The 16,478-nt window shown below is 45.6% G+C and overlaps 1 protein-coding gene across 11 annotated transcripts; it reads right to left on the minus strand.

Annotated features, from left to right (window-relative positions):
• Positions 1-328: 328 nt before the first annotated feature.
• On the minus strand, positions 329-13,761 carry incenp (inner centromere protein). Of its 11 annotated transcripts, XM_090214434.1 has the most exons (19): positions 13,388-13,642; positions 12,594-12,742; positions 11,871-11,978; positions 8,401-9,056; positions 7,951-8,002; positions 6,918-6,981; positions 6,539-6,686; positions 6,184-6,305; positions 5,696-5,833; positions 5,450-5,467; positions 4,713-4,943; positions 4,175-4,297; positions 3,242-3,399; positions 2,913-3,009; positions 2,554-2,687; positions 2,481-2,511; positions 1,691-1,747; positions 1,238-1,391; positions 329-714 (listed from the first exon to the last, which is right to left on the minus strand). In XM_090214434.1, exons 1-19 carry the CDS (start codon positions 13,388-13,390, stop codon positions 530-532), a joined length of 2,628 nt encoding a protein of 875 aa, XP_090070560.1. In that variant the 5' UTR covers positions 13,391-13,642; the 3' UTR covers positions 329-529. The 11 variants fall into 11 exon arrangements, with proteins under 11 accessions (XP_090070560.1, XP_036816934.2, XP_036816937.2 ...); XM_036961039.2 differs by having other exon boundaries at positions 2,481-2,687; positions 6,539-6,671; XM_036961042.2 differs by having other exon boundaries at positions 2,481-2,687.
• Positions 13,762-16,478: the final 2,717 nt, after the last annotated feature.

The following is a 16,478-nucleotide window of genomic DNA, read 5'->3' on the forward strand; positions in this document are numbered from 1 at the left end:
GGATGCAAAAACACAGTGATTATATCTGTATTCACATCTGTGAGCTACTTGTATGTATGAGATATGCCCGATTCCTTTTTCAATGTGCAGAAAATGTATTTTATTTGTAAATGAGATTATTACACTATATAGAATAACGTTGTGTGGTTAGTATTTCTGCACAGACGAGTAACTCATTTTACCCCCCCCCCCCCCCCCCCCCCCCCAGTCCCTTATAAAAATAATAATTGGTTAACCTTCAAGTTGTGATCCTTGCCTGTCAAATAGTTCATGGATTTCCCTTCATGCGAACAATTTTTTTTTATTTTTAAATGACCATCTTCAAAAGTTGTGGAGATGTTATATCCATTTTATTCAGAAGAAATGTAAAAATTTATACAAGATTTATTTTTTTTAAAGAATTTTAAAAAAAGAAAGAAAGAAGGTTCTACACTTCCTTTCAAGTGTCCGCCAGCTAGGGAATCTTCGTATAATACATGAAACAACAAACATTACCAAAATGAAAAATAAAACCATTTTATCCCAGTGCTTAAAGGGGTAGAGCTCCCATTCGAGGCGGCGAGTGCCAGACAGCAGAGCTGGTACGTTTAAAGTAGCGAGGTTTGCTCTTGCAGAAGATGCGATCCAGCTTTGGGGGTTCAATCGCCCCGTAGTGAGAGTCCACGTCCGCTGGGTGGAAATATTGCTTCATCATAGACTGCTTCAGCTGGTTGCCTGGTTGAGGGGAGGGAAGAAGGGGTTCACACTTTTAGCATCGTGACTAAGGTCTTGTAGTTATAAAAGCTAGCACTTTGCCATCATGCTTCCAGTCGTTGTGCTAATGGCTAGTTAGCAATGGCACCATGAACTCTTGACTTTCCTTCAAACTGCACAGCGACATAAACAAATGGTATCCATGAGTTCATCTAACTCTGGGTATGTAGAACCCCCCCCCCCCCCCAGGTTAATTACCAAAATCTCAAACTATCCCTTTAAGATAGTTTGGTGCGGCAGGGTAGCCTAGTGGTTAGAGTGTTGGACTAGTAACCGAAAGGTTGCAAGTTCAAATCCCTGAGCTGAAAAGGTACAAATCTGTCTTTCTGCCCCTGAACAGGCAGTTAAGAACACATTGTTATTTAGTGGGTTAACTGACTTGCCTAGTTAAATAAAAGGTAAAAAATAAGAGCACAGTGAAAGGCATAAACGAGGCCTTGTGTGGAGGCGTTACGCGTGTTGCTACGAGGTCAGTCAAACGTACCCTCAGCCCATGTGGGGATGGGTTTCCTTGGTGCCGATTCGTCATCAGTAGAGTCATCACTGTTCTGATCCATCCCATAGTCCTCAGGGTTGGCGTTGAGAACAACGGGCTTGTTCCCCCCTTTAGGAGTGATCTCATACGACTGGGGAGACTGCTGCAAGGGCAAGAAGACAGGGATTTCTTCTCTTAGAATTCAAATAGACAAGTTGGTGTGATTTCTACACCCAGCCAAGGTTGGACTGATAAAGTAGGTCCAGCAACATTAGAGTATATCATATTGAGAGTCCTCATCTCCTACTTCCATTTATCAGATGCTTTTATCCAAAGCGACTTAGTCATAGTTTGCGTACATTTTACGTATGGGTGGCCCCGGTGAAATCGAACCCAACAACCCCTGGCGTTGCAAGAGTCATGCTCTACCGACTACGGCTCTAACGAGAGTGTGATCCATACCTCGATATCCACAGTGACGTTGAGGACTCCTCCCTTCCCCACAGGCGTCTTCAACACCTATAGGCGGGAACAGGAGAAGTGCACACGAACATCGGTCTGTAAATCTACCGCAGGATCAATATCCTCCAATGAGATACACAACACTTTGCAAAGATTAGGAAAATCATTACTGACAACCCCATAGACATCCACTCCTTCCAGCCCCATATGGGACAAATAGGGGAAAAAAAATGTTTACATTCAAAACAATGGACGCGCCATGTTACCACAAGCTCCTCCTCCTATAGTCAATAGTCACATGTTGGGGCCAATCCCACATCTCCCCCTACTGGCGGGCCAACAAACTGTCATTGTGTTTGCTTCTACACCTGCATTGCTTGCTGTTTGGGGTTTTAGGCTGGGTTTCTGTACAGCACTTTGAGATATCAGCTGATGTACGAAGGGCTATATAAATACATTAGATTTGATTTTTTTGATTCATTGTTGGACAAGACACCAGGAAATCAGCACCAAAGTCATTTTTAATTTAGGAAATCAGTTCCCAGGTCTCCCCACGCGTAATAGAGAGATGTGATCGTATACACATATGTAAGCAAGGTTTTAAATTATTCTGTTTTAGTCAAATATCCGTTGGGGCTTCTTGGCTTCGAACTGGACTAAACCCATGATTTGTAATCGTCTTCCGGCCCTACGACCACCTCCCCCAAGAAAACAAAATGGACCCGGGGGTTGATCTAGTTGATGCTCCCTGCCCTACTTTTGACCTGTCAAAGGAGAGAAGTGTTCTCACCTGAACTTCAGCAGTCAGGTGGCTCTTAGCGGCTTCTCGCTGTCGCTCAGCGAGTCCCTCAGCGAGTCTCTCAGCTTCTCGCTGTCGCTCAGCGAGTCTCTCAGCTTCTCGCTGTCTCTCAGCGAGTCTCTCAGCTTCTCGCTGTCTCTCAGCGAGTCTCTCAGCTTCTCGCTGTCTCTCCTCCTCAGCCTGCCTCTGTTGCTCCTCCTATTGACAGAATAAAAACATTTCATTAGTACTTCAACTTGCCGTTAATGTCTTCTAACCGAAAGTGTACATGTACGAAGTCCCCAATATTAACACCTTTTAAATGTTACGTACAAATCTGAAAGTACCTTCAAACCAAGTCTACACAATGTTTAAGACAGGAACAGACATGTTAAATTAATGGTTAATCCAAACAAGACAAGACAGGTATGGTTGAAGACTTACCCTCTTCCTCTTCTCCAACTCTCTCCTCTCCTTCTCCCGGGCAGCTTTCTCCACGTCTCTCTGAAGAGCGATGGCCTTCTCTCTCTCTACCCGCTCCCTGAAACAGACACAATATTCAGCAACAGCCTTCTCCGGTCTCCACATTAAACCAAACAATTCACAGTCCAAAGCTTCGAACATCAACAATAACAATGCCAGTTTAATAGAAGATCAAACTAATTAATTATTAAAGCCCATTTTACGTCAGCAGTTGTCGGCCATTTTACAGTTGTCGTAATTCCATAAGAAAATAAACACTTCCATTCATCAAAAGTTGACAGGAAAACTACCTCTCAGCAGATGCTTGTCTCTCTCTCTCCAGTTCTCTCTCTAGTTCTTTCTTCAGCTCCAGTGCTCGTCGGGCCTCAGTCATCTTACGAGCCCTCTCCTGCTCTTCTTCGGCTCTCCTCTTCGCCTGCAGCTCCTGCTGACGCTTCTCCTCCTCCTCCTGGGTCAAGGGTCAAACATTTAACAACCCACATGCAGCACCTTCAAGAGGCATTCGAATTACAAAAAAATAAAAAATGGCTGTCCTTGGGGCTGGTCTAGCGGGCAATGCTGCAGTTTGGACATTAATGGGTCAAGAGTGGGTACGGATTCTACCCCCCCTATGGGCGGCATTCCGTCTACCCCCCCAATGGGCGGCATTCCGTCTACCTCCCCAATGGGCGGCATTCCGTCTACCTCCCCAATGGGCGGCATTCCGTCTACCTCCCCAATGGGCGGCATTCCGTCTACCTCCCCAATGGGCGGCATTCCGTCTACCTCCCCAATGGGCGGCATTCCGTCTACCTCCCCAATGGGCGGCATTCCGTCTACCTCCCCAATGGGCGGCATTCCGTCTACCCCCCCAATGGGCGGCATTCCGTCTACCCCCCCAATGGGCGGCATTCCGTCTACCCCCCCAATGGGCGGCATTCCGTCTACCTCCCCAATGGGCGGCATTCCGTCTACCTCCCCAATGGGCGGCATTCCGTCTACCTCCCCAATGGGCGGCATTCCGTCTACCTCCCCAATGGGCGGCATTCCGTCTACCTCCCCAATGGGCGGCATTCCGTCTACCTCCCCAATGGGCGGCATTCCGTCTACCTCCCCAATGGGCGGCATTCCGTCTACCTCCCCAATGGGCGGCATTCCGTCTACCTCCCCAATATCTGCCAACTAAAAAATAAATCATACTACTACTACTAATAAATAGAAAGTAGGAAACAGGAGTGTCTTACAGACTGTTGAATCTTCTTCCTCCTGACGTCCTCCTCCATCTTCCTCCTCAGTTCCAGCTCCTCCTGGCGTTTGGTGGCCACCTTCTTCTTGGCTTTCTCCTCTGCCATGCGCTCCACTCGCAGCTGCGGGAACAGGGGGAAAATAGTTTAACGAAAACAAGAGTTTCCGATTGGACAAGTTCAGATAGTATCTCCTCTTAACACTCCATTTCAAGGCGGTTTGTGCCCAAATGAACAGGACCCCCATTACTGTAGCTTCACCTCTGCATCAGATGTCATCCGTCCGTCATTCAGTAGTCGCGTCTCCCGTCAACACCTCACCCTGTCTCGTCAACACCTCACCCTGTCTCGTCAACACCTCACCCTGTCTCGTCAACACCTCACCCTGTCTCGTCAACACCTCACCCTGTCTCGTCAACACCTCACCCTGTCTCGTTTCTCGTCAACATCTCACCCTGTCGCGTTTCTCGTCAACATCTCACCCTGTCGCATCTCTCGTCAACATCTCACCCTGTCGCATCTCTCGTCAACATCTCACCTTGTCGTGTTTCTCGTCAATCTGGAGCATTTTCTGCTCAATCTTCTTCTTCTTCTCCTCCTCTTTCTGTTCTTCCTTCACCCGGGCCTCGACTACCCTCCGCAGCCGTTCATCCCTCTTCTTCTTCATCTCTTCCTGTTTTCTCCTCTTCTCTTCCTCCATCTTCTTCTTCCTCTCGTCTTCTTGCTCTTGCTTCTTCTTTAGTGCTTCCAGTTTCAGGCGTTCTCTTTCCTAGAAGAAAATTACACTTGGGAATCTGATATAGATACATGGCATAAAAAAAATATAATATATATATATATATTTTTAAACATTCTAGTGGCATCTCATTTGGGACTGAGTGAAATCCGTGGTAGTATTATTTTAAATGGAAAGAGCCCATTAAAGGGAACAAGATTAATATGGACTAAAGGCACCAAGGGTGAAAGAAAATGCATCTGAAGGACGTCTACACAGATTTAAGGCGAAAATAAATATATAATTTAAATTTAGTTAAGTGAGGGGCAAATGTATGTTCTTGCAAAGAGCCGGTAACGCGCTTGACGTGTGTAGGCGCCCCGAAAACACGTTAGACATAAAATCGGATGAAATCTAAAATCACAAAAGCCCCAGCCTTTGTGCCCCTTTAGAACCCAACGTTAACTCAGGTGGTGTTGGAGGGAACAATGACAAGTGGCATGTACCAGTTAGAGCACACAAACACCCCCCCCCACCACATACCACACCATAATACATACCACTACACCACAGCCTGACTGTAGGGGGGACAGGGAAAGAGAGATCCAATTAACAAGGCTACACATGTTGTCTGGTAACATTGTGCTTTGTTTTTTTACTTCCTAAACGTTTGGCTCAAAATGATCACAAAATGGTTATGATGTGATCATGACAACATAGAGAGGGGGGGGGGGGGGATAATGTCACGAAGGCAGGAATTATTCAGGAAATATCACATCGCTGAGTAGTGTGATCTGTAAACGAACCTTGAGGTCGGCTCTGCCCGGCGTGGTGTGTTTAATGAAGGACTTCATGACCGTGTTGCGACCCAGAGAACTGGGGGTCATCATCAGCATCTGGTTCTTCTGGACCGTGTGGAGGAACGACCTCATGTTGGGCCTCACCTACAGCAGACAACATTAGGGGTCTATTCATGGCAAATAAAAGCTTACAATATTTTTTTGGAAAAATAACACTTGCTTCAGAACGTAAACCTATAAAAATGTGATTTCAAAAGTGAACTTGATACAGTGATACCACTTAATATATCTTACTTATCGTAAGAGTAGGGGTGTTAACCCCGGTGTCCTGGCTAAATTCCCAATCTGGCCCTCAAACCATCACGGTCACCTACAATTGTCTCATTCATCCCCCCTCCTCTCCCCTGTAACTATTCCCCAGGTCGTTGCTGTAAATGAGAACGTGTTCTCAGTCAACTTACCTGGTAAAATAACAGATAAATAAAATATCTTACACTCTGGCTCTTAACAGGGGGCGATGGCTTCTTCCTTGGGCTCTGGAATTCATCGGCAGCTGCTCTGCGCTTGGCACTGAGACGAGGACCCAGACTTGACGGTGGCTTCTTACCACTGTCATCTAGGAGAACACAAACCCGTTAACCACCAATACAGCCAACATCTTTGCCAGTGTGCACACACACACATTGGCTCCCTCTCTAAAGCATAGCTATAACCTATTGACGTTACAAGCATGATTCAGAAGATGGGGGGGGGGGGGGGGTATTTCTGCATATATACGTGGTGCAGCTTCGGTACGTGTGCCAGTCTTTGCTGAGGAGTGTGTGTGTGTGAGGAAATGACGGCCTGCACCTGATCCAGAGTCTGGTGTGGCGGTCTTGGCTTTGCTGATGATCGAGGCCGGTGGCGGCACGCTGGGAGTGGTCTGGGCCATGGAGCGAGTGAAACGACGAACCTCCGTAACACTGAGAACCCCCGGGTGGTTCTGCACCGCGTTATCCTGCGCAAAATTAAAAATTAGTTTGGGGAATAATTTCACTATGATCCTCAATATAGTTACATAAGGAACAGACAGAAACAGTAGAGCTAGACATCAACAACTCAATCAGGGTTGGGGGTTCAATTCCATTTCAGGAAGTAAATGAGGAACATCTGAATTGACCCCCAACCCTGATATGAATGTATATTTTAGATAAACGTATCATCCAGGTACAATGGGGATGTTTCCCACCTCAGGAGAAGTCTCAGGAGCTGGGCTGTCGGTCTTAGTCTTCGCAGGCTCCTCTGACAACACCCTGTCATACACAACAGCGTATCAGATGCATAATAACCCCGGGTGTATTCATTAGTGGGCACACCGTAACAAAAACGTTTCACAAGCAGGTGTGCGCTTGTAAACAGAAACACTGGGAACTACGGTAACAGGTGAAATGAAGAAGGCCATCTACTTTATCTCTTAACATATTGCACAAGTTGACTGCAGGTATTTCCTTAGAAAGTAGCGATCAATATTCACAAACACACAGTGCCTTGCGAAAGTATTCGGCCCCCTTGAACTTTGTGACCTTTTGCCACATTTCATGCTTCAAACATAAAGCTATAAAACTGTATTTTTATGTGAAGAATCAACAACAAGTGGGACACAATCATGAAGTGGAACGACATTTATTGGATATTTCAAACTTTTTTAACAAATCAAAAACTGAAAAATTGGGCGTGCAAAATTATTCAGCCCCTTTACTTTCAGTGCAGCAAACTCTCTCCAGAAGTTCAGTGAGGATCTCTGAATGATCCAATGTTGACCTAAATGACTAATGATGATAAATACAATCCACCTGTGTGTAATCAAGTCTCCGTATAAATGCACCTGCACTGTGATAGTCTCAGAGGTCCGTCAAAAGCGCAGAGAGCAGTTTCAGTTTTTGATTTGTTAAAAAAGTTTGAAATATCCAATAAATGTCGTTCCACTTCATGATTGTGTCCCACTTGTTGTTGATTCTTCACAAAAAAAATACAGTTTTATATCTTTATGTTTGAAGCCTGAAATGTGGCAAAAGGTCGCAAAGTTCAAGGGGGCCGAATACTTTCGCAAGGCACTGTGTATGTGTGTGTATATATATATATATATATATATAAAAAACATCTAATGGCTAAATATCCAGGTATAGTGCCTAAGCCTACATCCTTCACAACAGACGTGTTTAAAGACAAGACAATGGCTGATATAAAAACACACAATAGGGCTAATAAATATGATCACTCACCCGTCAGTCTGCACCTGGGCCTCATGTCCATCAGTTTCCATCCACACATCTTCTACAGCGGACAGACAGACAACACAATGCTATCATTCATTAGCACAGTATATAATCATTACATTGTCACGGTGTAATATGGAGAGATAAATACATTAAAAAGGCACGCTCAACTCAGACTGAGCTCTGAAGCAGTAAATTAGTAATCTGACTGGTATGAAAACAAACGCTGGCTGCACACCAAACCATATCGCTCACATCCAGTGGAGGACCGGCTCATGATAAATGGCTGGAATAGAGTCAATGGAACGGTGTCCAACATCAAAGGACGTGGTTGCCCCCACTCCATTGACTCCATTCCAGGAATTAGTACGAGCCGTCCTCCCCTCAGCAGCCTCCACTGCTCACATCACAAACTCCAGTCAAGGTATAAATGGCAGGTCATATCTCGTCCCTCACCATGCCCGCTGACGTTGCTGCTGCAGGTGGAGCTACCCATACGAGCCTTCTTCTTCAGGAAGGATCTCCTGGAGGCTCTGCGGACAGACTCCTGGGTCATGCTGTGTCTCAGCCCTGCCAGGGAGCGCCGCACGGTCAGGGAGTGTCTCACGGAGCTCCGCCTGGGACCCGGGGGCGTGGCGCCGGCAGCGATGGCTATCTTAGTGGCGGTGCGGCTTGGAGAGCGCTCTGGGTTGCGGTTCATCTGGAGATCTGCAGAACGCCGCTCTGAGGCCAAGATCTTGACTATGGCTTCAGCTATGTGACTCTGAGTCTGAGGGGGTGTTAGACAGTGGGGCTGGGAGGCGACAGAGCTGAACGACTCCCTCTTACTCTCAGCTTCCTCTGGCTGCATCCTCTCCTCCTGGATGTGTTTGCTAGGAGCCTCATACTCCATCTCCTCCGGCTGAGAGTTGGTGGTCGGAGCAGCTCCTTTGCGGGTGCTGCATACGGGTGGCGCCGCCTCAGGCTGGGTCGTCTGTTTGGCTCTGCGGGAACGAGGGGGCTTGACTATCTCTTCCAGCATGACCGGAGATCCTCCGTCATCCTCTGCTATCAGGTTCAGGGAGGTGGACACGGAGGAGCGACGCAGGTTGCTGCGTTTGCCCTTTGAGAAGCTGCAGGGATGACAAAGATGGCATTATAGCAGACGTCAGACCAGGCATTATAGCAGACGTCAGGGAGGCATTATAGCAGACGTCAGACCAGGCATTATAGCAGACGTCAGACCAGGCATTATAGCAGACGTCAGACCAGGCATTATAGCAGACGGGAGAGAGGCATTATAGCAGACGTCAGACCAGACATTATAGCAGACGGGAGAGAGCATTATAGCAGACGGGGGGGGGAGGCATTATAGCAGACGGGGGGGGGGGGCATTATAGCAGACGCCAGGGGGCATTATAGCAGACGCCTGGGGGCATTATAGCAGACGCCTGGGGGCATTATAGCAGACGTCAGGGGGCATTATAGCAGACGCCAGGGGGCATTATAGCAGACGCCAGGGGGCATTATAGCAGACGCCAGGGGGCATTATAGCAGACGCCAGGGGGCATTATAGCAGACGCCAGGGGGCATTATAGCAGACGTCAGACCAGGCATTATAGCAGACGCCAGGGAGCATTATAGCAGACGCCAGGGGGCATTATAGCAGACGCCAGGGGGCATTTTGGCAGACGCCAGGGGGCATTATAGCAGACGCCAGGGGGCATTATAGCAGACGCCAGGGGGCATTATAGCAGACGTCAGACCAGGCATTATAGCAGACGTCAGACCAGGCATTATAGCAGACGCCAGGGGGCATTATAGCAGACGTCAGACCAGGCATTATAGCAGACGCCAGGGAGCATTATAGCAGACGCCAGGGGGCATTATAGCAGACGCCAGGGGGCATTATAGCAGACGCCAGGGGGCATTATAGCAGACGCCAGGGGGCATTATAGCAGACGCCAGGGGGCATTATAGCAGACGCCAGGGGGCATTATAGCAGACGCCAGGGGGCATTATAGCAGACGCCAGGGGGCATTATAGCAGACGTCAGACCAGGCATTATAGCAGACGTCAGACCAGGCATTATAGCAGACGCCAGGGAGCATTATAGCAGACGTCAGGGAGGCATTATAGCAGGGGGGGGGGCATTATAGCAGACGACAGACGGGAGGGAGCATTATAGCAGACCGGAGGCATTATAGCAGACGTCAGGGAGGCATTATAGCAGACGGGAGAGAGCATTATAGCAGACGGGGGGGGGGGGGGCATTATAGCAGACGGGGGGGGGGGGGCATTATAGCAGACGCCAGGGGGCATTATAGCAGACGCCAGGGGGCATTATAGCAGACGCCAGGGGGCATTATAGCAGACACCAGGGGGCATTATAGCAGACACCAGGGGGCATTATAGCAGACGCCAGGGGGGCATTATAGCAGACGACAGACGGGAGGGAGCATTATAGCAGACCGGAGGCATTATAGCAGACGTCGGGGAGGCATTATAGCAGACGCCAGGGGGCATTATAGCAGACGCCAGGGGGCATTATAGCAGACGCCAGGGGGCATTATAGCAGACGCCAGGGGGCATTATAGCAGACGCCAGGGGGCATTATAGCAGACGTCAGACCAGGCATTATAGCAGACGTCAGACCAGGCATTATAGCAGACGTCAGACCAGGCATTATAGCAGACGCCAGGGAGCATTATAGCAGACGTCAGGGAGGCATTATAGCAGGGGGGGGGCATTATAGCAGACGACAGACGGGAGGGAGCATTATAGCAGACCGGAGGCATTATAGCAGACATCAGGGAGGCATTAGAGCAGACGGGAGAGAGCATTATAGCAGACGGGGGGGGGGGGGGGGGCATTATAGCAGACACCAGGGGGCATTATAGCAGACGCCAGGGGGGCATTATAGCAGACGCCGGGGGGCATTATAGCAGACGCCGGGGAGCATTATAGCAGACGCCGGGGAGCATTATAGCAGACGCCGGGGGGCATTATAGCAGACGCCAGGGAGCATTATAGCAGACGCCAGGGAGCATTATAGCAGACGCCAGGGGGGCATTATAGCAGACGCCAGGGGGGCATTATAGCAGACGCCAGGGGGGCATTATAGCAGACGCCAGGGGGGCATTATAGCAGACGCCAGGGGGGCATTATAGCAGACGCCAGGGGGGCATTATAGCAGACGCCAGGGGGGCATTATAGCAGACGCCAGGGGGGCATTATAGCAGACGCCAGGGGGCATTATAGCAGACGCCAGGGGGCATTATAGCAGACGCCAGGGAGCATTATAGCAGACGTCAGACCAGGCATTATAGCAGACGCCAGGGGGCATTATAGCAGACGCCAGGGGGCATTATAGCAGACGCCAGGGGGCATTATAGCAGACGCCAGGGGGCATTATAGCAGACGCCAGGGGGCATTATAGCAGACGTCAGACCAGGCATTATAGCAGACGTCAGACCAGGCATTATAGCAGACGTCAAACCAGGCATTATAGCAGAAATCATTGGTATTCAAAGATACAAACCCACGAGGGTGCTTAAAACATTCTTTCAAAGAACCAGATGCATGTCAGTTAAAATAGCAACTTACTGTTCATCTTACAGGACAAAACTAAATACGTGTTTCAACCTGTCCTCAAATTAATATTGTGGGTTCACCGTTGTTTTTGGTATTTAAACCTGCGTGTCATTAAACGTGTCTGGTGCGGTAAAATTATAATGTGCGCGATGAAGAGCACACGTGGGATCGGTCTAGTCGGGGCGTTAACTCTGTTTATTGTGAAATTCCTGGCACAAGCTCTTGGTGAATGAAGGTGATTCTGATTCCTGTACTAAAATGTACAGTGTCACATGATGAAACTCAATGAAAAGGCTGCTCTGTCTGAGACATAGGAACCTACTGTAGTAGAATAAATTAACAGAATAACCTACCGTCTCTTGGTGTGGTTCTCATTCTGACCCACGGATAGACGCTTCCTACGGTTGCTCTTCTTCTGTGACGGAGTCTTTGGCATCAATTCTGGCTCCGCACTGAAGTCACTGAGACAGGAAAGAAGAAAAAATGTGAATGGCTCTGGAGAAGAATTTTGTTGTTGTTGTGAATATAGAAAACATTAAGAACACCTGCTCTTTCCATGACAGACTGACCAGGTGAAAGCTATGATCCCTTTAGTGATGTTACTTGTTAAATCCACTTCAATCAGTGTAGATGAAGAAGGAGGGGACAGGTTAAATAAGGATTTTAAGCCTCGAGACAATTGAGACATTAAATTGTGTGTGTGCCATTCAGAGGGTGAATGGAGCAAGACAAAATATTGATGTGCTGGGGTATGTTAGTAGGTGCCAGGCGCACCGGTTTGTGATCAAGAACTGCAACGCTGCTGGGTTTTTACACACTCAGTTTCCTTATGAGCAAAATCATGCCAATAAAACTAAAAAGGTTTGGTCGACCGCTAGTTTTTTACAGTGTATTTTTCCCATATAAACACATACTATGTATTTTAATCCAATCAACTATATGTACCGTGTTTGTATAATGCTTTAAGGGCACCGTTTGAAAAAATAATTACGACACAAATGACTAGAAGGAGTCCGTCCTCAATAGATTTGATTCTGATGGGGTCGTTTTTTCCCTGTACACTTCAGTCCTCCTACCTTGAAAACATGCGGTTGGCTTCCTGCTGGATCTCCTCGAGCCACACCATGTGGACATTTTCTATTTCGTTGGCGAACTCCTGAATCTTCCCATTAAACATCTGCATCAGGGTATGCGTCGACGACAGTACAGAGGTCATGGTTGCGACCTGGTGAAAATAAAGGAGGAAAGAATCAATTGTTTTCAAACGTTTGATGGGATGGTGAAACCTCCCACAAAACTCTAACGCTCTAACTAAATTGGTAAGCAGTTACATTTTAACAAGGAAGGCCAAAAAAATTCAGAACAAAATATTGTACAAGTCGAGACATCTGACACAAAGACACATGCAGGGGGGTGCGAAGTGACACGACAACCATTCCAGACAATCCAATTCAATAACTCAAACATTACCCACAAAAAACGTTACATTTAACCAAATGTTCATTGACACCTTGCTTGCAGTAACAAAATGGCTTACTAGTTAGCGAACTGTAACTAGCTACCATTTTTGAATTTTCGAGCTAAACCCGCGCATTTCCGCAAACTCAAGTAACGCTGGACTGAGGCTTGCTACAATAGCTAACTACTTATTAACGTAACCAGTCTCCCGGACAACTTTTGTTAGCAGCTAGCAACATATATGTCCTGTAATAATATGCAAAGTAAAATCAGATCATGTTGAAGAAACAAAGATAGTCAGTGTTGTCCTAGCAATCTATCGAGTTGTTGTTGTTGAGATTTTAAAAGTCAACGTGGAAAGATGGCTAATGAAGCTAGCTAACGATAGCCAAATCAAATAAAATTCCCATACCATAAAATTCCTCCAGTTTTCGAGAAAAAAATAAAAATCCGTTTCGCTTCAATAGCAGATGACTTCAACAATCTTTATCAACAAAATATATATATATATTAAATGGTAAAATACGCCATGTATTTCTCTGCACAACCACAACAAAGTAACGTTAGTCCTACTTGACTTCAACACCCGCTGAAAACCGTTTAAAATGTTCCAAACTGTCCTAGCAAATCAGAGACGGGTTTGCAAATGACGTGTCCAAATCAGCTCCTCCCACTGACCAATCACATTTAAAGAGGAAGTGTCTAGGGGGCGGAATCACTGATTCTTTTCATGATTCAAACCATCCAATCGTAGGAGAGGGTTTTTATTTCTTCTTCCGGATAGTGCTATTTAGCGTTAAACCTCGGAAATAAAGTCTGAGGTTAACACAGGGGTAATAGGAGCTGTTAACCAGTTAGAGCTCTAGGGGCGCTATTTCATTTTTGGATAAAAAACGTTCCCGTTTTAAGCGCGATATTTTGTCACGAAAAGATGCTCGACTATGCATATTCTTGACAGTTTTGGAAAGAAAACACTCTGAAGTTTCAGAATCTGCAAAGATTTTGTCTGTAAGTGCCCCAGAACTCATTCTACAGGCGAAACCAAGATGATGCATCACCCAGGAATTAGCAGAATTTCTGAAGCTCTGTTTTCCATTCTCTCCTTATATGGCTGTGATTGCGCAAGGAACGAGCCTACACTTTCTGTCGTTCGCCCAAGGTCTTAGCAGCATTGTGACGTATTTGTAGGCATATCATTGGAAGATTGGCCATAAGAGACTACATTTTCCAGAGGTCCGCCCGGTGTCCTTTGTCTAAATTTGTGCGTAATCTTCAGGTGCGGTCATTTTCTCCTGGGATTCAGGAGAGAAAGCATGTATCCAAGAACGATGTATCAATGAAGAGATATGTGAAAAACACCTTGAGGCTTGATTCTAAAAAACGTTTGCCATGTTTTCAGTCGATATTATGGAGTTAATTTGGAAAAAAGTTTGCGTTTTGAGGACTGAATTTATGGATTTTTTTTGGTAGCCAAATGTGATGTATAAAACGGAGCTATTTCTAATACACAAGGAATCTTTTTGGAAAAACTGAGCATCTGCTATCTAACTGAGAGTATCCTCATTGAAAACATCAGAAGTTCTTCAAAGGTAAATGATTTTATTTGAAGGCTTTTATGTTTTTGTTAATGTTGCGTGCTGGATGCTAACGCTAATGCTAACGCTAAATGCTAACGCGAAATGCTAACTCTAGCTAGCTACTTTTACACAAATGATTGTTTTCCTATGGTTGAGAAGCATATTTTGAAAATCTGAGATGACAGTGTTGTTTACAAAAGGCTAAGCTTGAGAGATGGCATATTTATTTCATTTCATTTGCGATTTTCATAAATAGTTAACGTTGTGTTATGCTAATGAGCTTGCTGATAGATTTACACAATCCTGGATACAGGGGTTTTTTCATAGCTAAACGTGACGCAGAAAACGGAGCGATTTGTCCTAAACAAATAATCTTTCAGGAAAAACTGAACATTTGCTATCTGAGAGTCTCCTCATTGAAAACATCTGAAGTTCTTCAAAGGTAAATGATTTTTTTGAATGCTTTTCTGTTTTTTTGTGTAAATGTTGCCAGCTGAATGTTAATGCTAAATGCTACGTTAGCCATCAATACTGTTACACAAATGCTTGTTTTGCAATGGTTGAGAAGCATATTTTGAAAATCTGAGATGACAGTGTTGTTAACAAAAGGCTAAGCTTGAGAGATGGCATATTTATTTCATTTCATTTGCGATTTTCATGAATAGTTAACGTTGCGTTATGGTAATGAGCTTGAGTCTGTATTCACGAACCCGGATCCGGGATGGGGAGATCAGAAAGGTTAAATACCGTTTGTTCTACGATGTAATAGCAGTCAGTTGACATGCTCTTTATGAATTATGAAGCCTTTACGTGCTTTATATGTATTTTTTAAATTTATTACATAATTTCTTTAAAATTAACTAAATGTGACGTTAGCTGATTGAGATTATATCATAGAACAAAACGTATATCTCCTACACCTGTGTTTACTAAATTCCTTCAACGTTTATCCAAAAAACGCCATTCATTTTCTCCATAGGGATTTACTACGTGCGACAATTTTAGTACTCATCACTGCATTCTCATCCAGAAAGTTGCTTGGACCTCACCGGTGTCATGTAGGTTGATACATTGCTATGTTTTAATTTATAAAAAGCCATTTTACAAAAAAAAATCCCACTGTACCTAACATTACTAAACATCAGACATAAGAGTTACCGCACCCTGCCTCAAGGATAGCTAACGTAACTCTGGAAATTCCTTTGGGCTCTACTGAGTTAAGTAAATCAGTTTTTCGTTGTTTTTTTTGCACCTTATTTGTGGAAACAATCTTCTTAAGCGTGATGCCTTGGTGCCGCTAGGCCAATTCAGAAAGATGGTTGAGGACCTTATTACTGATGAATGTGTTTGTTCTGGTGCCGCTGGGCCAATTCAGAAAGATGGTTGAGGACCTTATTACTGATGAATGTGTTTGTTCTGGTGCCGCTGGGCCAATTCAGAAAGATGGTTGAGGACCTTATTACTGATGAATGTGTTTGTATTTTATGACTGTGTTTTTCTTTCTGCTTGCATTTTGAATTTATATTTTGACGTGTGTATTTTCTGTAATTCAGGGCATCTGTAAAAAAGACCTTGGTCTCAATATGAATCCTTAATAAAAAATATAATAATGAAGGTTAAATATATAGACGTTGTCCAACGAACCATGGAGGAGTCCCAACAAAAGGACGTTGTTACTATTTTTTTATTTAAATCTAGAATTGGCTTCCTATTTCGCAACAAAGCATCCTTCACTCATGCTGCCAAACATACCCTCGTAAAACTGACCATCCTACCAATCCTCGACTTCGGCGATGTCATTTACAAAATAGCCTCCAATACCCTACTCAATAAATTGGAAGCAGTCTATCACAGTGCCATCCGTTTTGTCACCAAAGCCCCATATACTACCCACCACTGCGACATGTACGCTCTCGTTGGCTGGCC

Source organism: Oncorhynchus mykiss, chromosome 2 (genome assembly GCF_057628025.1).
Source record: "Oncorhynchus mykiss isolate SJ-2025 chromosome 2, ASM5762802v1, whole genome shotgun sequence".
In the NCBI taxonomy this organism is placed as follows: Eukaryota; Metazoa; Chordata; class Actinopteri; order Salmoniformes; family Salmonidae; genus Oncorhynchus; species Oncorhynchus mykiss.

Excerpts from the sequence above, each read along its gene's own strand:
- incenp (XM_036961042.2), bottom strand. Across the intron at positions 6,306-6,538 it reads CACACCAGACTCTGGATCAG|ATGACAGTGGTAAGAAGCCA; the intron begins GTGCAGGCCGTC and ends GTGTTCTCCTAG. Across the intron at positions 1,748-2,480 it reads ACCTGACTGCTGAAGTTCAG|GTGTTGAAGACGCCTGTGGG; the intron begins GTGAGAACACTT and ends TCCCGCCTATAG.